Source organism: Eulemur rufifrons, chromosome 14, assembly GCF_041146395.1.
Source record: "Eulemur rufifrons isolate Redbay chromosome 14, OSU_ERuf_1, whole genome shotgun sequence".
NCBI lineage: Eukaryota > Metazoa > Chordata > Mammalia > Primates > Lemuridae > Eulemur > Eulemur rufifrons.
In genome coordinates, this window is record NC_090996.1 from 16,431,493 (window position 1) to 16,436,460 (window position 4,968).

General features: G+C 55.2%; 1 protein-coding gene across 2 annotated transcripts; it reads left to right on the forward strand.

The window, feature by feature from the left end:
- Positions 1-1,732: 1,732 nt before the first annotated feature.
- On the forward strand, positions 1,733-3,683 carry PSMG3 (proteasome assembly chaperone 3). 2 transcript variants are annotated; one of them, XM_069486060.1, is made up of 3 exons: positions 1,733-1,772; positions 2,331-2,568; positions 3,152-3,683. In XM_069486060.1, exons 2-3 carry the CDS (start codon positions 2,353-2,355, stop codon positions 3,302-3,304), a joined length of 369 nt encoding a protein of 122 aa, XP_069342161.1. In that variant the 5' UTR covers positions 1,733-1,772; positions 2,331-2,352; the 3' UTR covers positions 3,305-3,683. The 2 variants fall into 2 exon arrangements, with proteins under 2 accessions (XP_069342161.1, XP_069342160.1); XM_069486059.1 differs by having other exon boundaries at positions 1,751-1,834.
- Positions 3,684-4,968: the final 1,285 nt, after the last annotated feature.

A 4,968-nucleotide genomic window follows, 5' to 3' on the forward strand; every position in this document is an offset into this window, starting at 1 on the left:
GGAAATCATCCTGCTATGGGGTTGCAGTGGCCCCTCCACCTCCCCTTTACCTGGGTGTCAAGTCAGAGCAGAGACTAAAGGTGAGCGTGTGAAGGCCAGACCCAGCCCTGCCACTGTGTGGCCTTGGGCAAGATCTCTTGTAAAGGAAAATAAAAATCTCAGGACTACTCTCCTCCCCAAGTCCTTAAGCAGAAGGGAAGGTAAAGGCCTCAGGCACCTGTGAGGATCTGGCCCCACAGATCATTCCTAAGAAAATTCCTTGTTGGCCTCCCATAAGCAAGAACGTGCAAATTGTAACTTTGGGTATGCCTGCAAAGTCTAGCTCCTAAAACTAAAGTCTGTTCCGTTCCACACTAATGATTAACCACAAGTTCATCTTCCCAGGTGCAGAACAGAGACAAGACAGGATCATTCTTCCACCTACCCAGGGACATCTGCATAATTGATGCTTCCTTCCCTTCCTTCTTCTAACACTTGCCTTACCTTATGTAAAATGTAGACTTCCTAGGCCCTACAAGAATGTAACCATTTGTCTCACTGCCCATCCCCCTTCCATTTTTTTTTCTTCTTTATGCCCTATCCACTTTAAAACTTGAGTTCCCAAATCCCTTTGGAAAAAGTCACAGATATGTTGTGGTTTTCCCAGACATAGCCTCAAACCTTGGCTTAATAAACTCCGTTGACTGAGGTCTTTGCCTCAGTCACTTATTTTGGGTTGTCACTGTGAGCACCTGCCTGCAAAACGGGGTGGTTAAGATTAAATGAACCACTATACATAAAGCACTTGGGAAAAATGCCTGGCGCACACTAAGTGCCAAATGAGCATCAGCTATTTGAAAGGTGGCCTTGTTAATCAAGTAGCTGACAGAGGAAAACAAACTATATAACAGAAAGCAAAAGAAATAAACTCACAGCACATAAAATTGCCCCTTTGAAGAGAAAACTCATAGCACAACTGCCCTTTGCTTTGTTCAATTAAACACCTGGGACTCATCTTCAAACCCAACTTGTTAACTCTAAGAGTTTGTTTCATAGCCTTGAAGAGCCCTCAGCTGACAACAGGGGTGCGAGCTCCCGCTCCAGGTCTCTGCCTCAGTGCCTGCCAAAGCCAGATTCCGTGAACTTTGATAAAGTCGACCTCACAGAGAAAAGGAAAAAATTAAAAAGCACAAGCAGCAGTTTCACAGCCGTTTTTGCTATCAGTTGGCTGCAATAACTTACTTTCTCTTTGCCCCCAAATAACAGCCCCAAACTTCCTATCCTCCGCGCACTTTCCTTTCCTTCTTTCGTGTCGTGCCCTTCCCACCTTTGGGAAGTAAAATAAACTTTCTTTCCTAAAACTATTCTACTCCTGGTGTGAGAATTCTTTCTCCAACCCGCCGGAGAGATCCTCCTGAGTCCCCACCGACCCTAACGCTATTCTTGCTGTGCCCAGCCCAGGACCGCAAGGTGCCTGGGGCTTCCCGGGAGGACACTAGGGCCGAGGGCCCAGTCCGGAGCCGCTGGGGTCCCGCGGCCCGACAACCCACTTCTGGAGAAGCCGAAGGTTCCTCACTGAGGGCCTAAGGCCCAGATCGAAGGCGCCCCGAGACACGCCCGGAACCGCGGAACCCCAGCAGCTCAAAGCCCCAGGCACCGCGGGAGCCTCCGCGCCCGGGGACCGGAAGCCCCGCCTGCACTTCCGGGGTGGGCGGGCCCTGAGGCGGGGGCGGGCCCTGAGGCGGGGGCGGGCCCGCGTCCCTGTCGCAGAGCCACTTCCGGGCACGGCTCGGGTGAGCGGGGTTCCCTGCCGGGACCAGCCTTGCAGTGTGCGGGGTTCCCTCGCCGCTAGTGGGTACGGCTCGTCCTCGCGGGACCTGCGGTCTCTCCAGCCCGGATGCAGCAGGACGCGGGCGGCGGGGCTTCCGAGCGGGGCAGCCCGAGCCAGCGGGTGCCGTGGGGCGGTGTGGGCCGGGACAGCCGCGGGGGCTCTGGGGGACCCGGGGGATGGGGGCACGGGAGTCTGGGGGTCTGGAGGATCGAGGAGCTTGGGGCCCTGGGGGGCGTGGGAGCTTGGGGGGTGCCGGGAGGGCCTGGGGTTGGGAAGTGGGAGACGCGCCGCCGCCCGGGACCGGCCTTCCCTGCCCGGCGTGTCTGTGGGAACGTCCTAAGTCAACGCGCCGATCCACAAAGCTCCAGGCGAAGCTGTACGGGCGGGCAGACTCTCCCTTTAGAAGAGACCTACTTGTGTTTCTGTTTTATGCCAAATGATGCTTGTTTGGGAGCCGCAGTGTGTATCTGACTGATTGACTTACTCCCTTTTCCCCCTTTCTTTTTGACCTAAATTAAAGCTGCCCTTAAAGAGACTCAGCCATGGAAAGCAAACCATTGGTGACCTCGAAGCAGAAGACTGAAGTGGTGTGTGGGGTCCCCACCCAGGTGGTGTGCACAGCCTTCAGCAGTCATATCTTGGTGGTGGTGACCCAGTTCGGGAAGATGGGTACCCTCGTCTCCCTGGAGCCCAGCAATGTGGCCAGCGACATCAGCAAGCCGGCGCTTACTACAAAAGTCCTTCTCGGACAGGATGAGGTAAAGTGGTCAGGAAAGACCCCCAGGGAGGAGAACGAACCTCTTCCATAGCTGTGATTTGTCAGTAAGGACAGGGGCATCTAGTGGGTGAGCCTCCGAGAACACTTGCCTGGGATTTCTAGGTCCCGCTTGCCCTTGGCGGTCCGTTCCCAGCCGTCAGCATTCTAGTGCACGGACAAGCGGAGGTATTGATTTTGTAACGTGGGCATCCTTCATCCGACCCTGTCATGATGCATTATGTTTAAGAGTGGCTTTCCGAGCTCTCTCTGGAGAGATCGTCTGTGAGATTGACAGAGTTCTCCTCTGCAAGCTTGTCTTTCATGAGTCCTTTCAGATTAGAGACAGGAAGCAGAAGGCACCAAGGAAATAAATGTAATGATGCCTCTCTAGCAGTTTGTGTACGACTGGAGTGTTCCGAACGTCTCCTGGAACTCCGAATCACAGTTGCCTCGACTCACGGGGTGGTGATTCAGTGGTGGCTTGGGAAGCCAGCCTGGGTTCCTGGGGGATATTGAATGAAAGCACTAAGAACAAAACCAGGTTTCTTGCACTTAAAATGGTTTCCTCCCCTTCCCTTCACCAGCCTCTCATCCACGTCTTTGCAAAGAACCTGGTAGCATTTGTGTCTCAAGAAGCTGGAAACAGAGCAGTCCTGCTAGCCATGGCCATGAAGGACAAGAGCATGGAGGGGGTGAAGGCCTTGAAGGAGGTGATCCGGGTGTGCCAGGTGTGGTGACCTGGAGTCAGCAGCCACGTGCTGCCCAGCGTGGAAACTCAAACACCCACTCAGTGACTGGAAGACCCTCCTTCTGACACGGCAGAGGGAGGAACTTTATCTGGCTCTAGCCGTTGAAGCCAGAAAAAATATTCCTGTCTCAGGCAGACTTTACTCTGGTTCCTGATGTCATCTGTGGATGGAGGGGAGAAGTAGGATGTGTCTTGGGGGAGTCGTGACTGGTTCTCACTGGGGCCCAAATAGTTGCTGGTATTTGGTGCCTTTTCTCAGTCATGCTTCTCTGCAGCTGCCCAGAGCTGTCTGGTAGCTATTAAAAATACGGACTAAACTCTTCCATCACTTAAGCCAGCTCCTCTCTGCTCTGCCTTATAAATCAGGCTCGTGCCTGGTGTGAGAAGGCGCCTGGCCCTTTGCTTTCCATGGCGCTCTGGTCCCAGCGCCATAATTCAGGAGGAGAGAGCCACGCTCCGGTGAAGAGATCTATAAACCTGGCGTTTTCCGCAGGCAGAGCTGTCTGCTCTGTGGAGGGTGTTACTCCCTTAGACGGAAAGGCTGCATGTGGCGCCTACCCAGCGATCACACTGTAATTACAATTTCCAGCAATTTACGGCTGCGCGTAAATAATGAACACGGGGCTCGTTTGCCACCGTCCAGCAGAGACGTGGACGAAGCTCGCGCTTCAAGGCAGTGCCCTTTGCCAACACAGTGTGACTCCAACGCTGTTTTCTGTGAGCTACAAATGGAGTCCCCAAATGTTCCCTCCCCTTCTACCCCGTGTCCTAAGTGGACACGGGGCTGTGTTCCAGCCCAGAGCCAGGGCTTGTGGGTGCCTTGGAGGTCAGCAAGGGCCAGGGTAGGGGGCTGTTCTCGGCCATGACTTTCAAGCGGCTTCTGCAGGGGGATGACAGAGGCCTGGACCCACCTGAACCAATGCTGATAGCTGTGGAATGAGACAGCGAGCGGCACCTTAGGGACCCAAGGGGTAAGCCGACCTTGGCTAGTTTGTAGAGCACCTGGGAGTGAAATTAGAAATCAGGACGGGAGCCCTCGGTGAGTGACTAGAACGACGGCCTGGTGGATGGGGACGAAGTCAGAGAAACCAGCACCAGCACGAGGGGGACGAAGACAGCACGGGGGCCCTGGCACCTTGGTTCTGTAGTTGAGCATCACAGTGAGGGAAGCAGGGCTTCCCCAAGGTTCGCCACAGACGTGGCATAGACCAGGGTTCCCACGCGGCACCCCCCTGCTAGCTGGAGTCCTGCGCCTCCCAGCTGTTTCCTTTTGTAAACTGGACCTCGCTTCCAGACATCAGTCGGTGGTGTGTGGGGCAGGGACCAGAGCTTGGCGGAGATGCTTATCGTGAGACCCCCCCCCCACCCCAGGCTCCTGGATATGGGGCTCTTTAGGGGCAAAGGGACCACAGGAGGGAAAGGGAGGACAGTGTGTACAGGGCCAGGGGGCAGGGGCAGGCACTGCAGCCCCTCATTGGACCCTTGCACTGTGTCAAATGGCCTGCATGGCCACGACCAGACTCACCCAGGCCTTAACACCTGTTGCGGATGTAGGGGAGAGGCAGGGGGATGGCACATGGGACAGATGGCTGGTCCCAGAGTGGGCAGGGGGACAGCAAAGGGTGTGGTCCATCGGTCACACCCAAGCAGGTA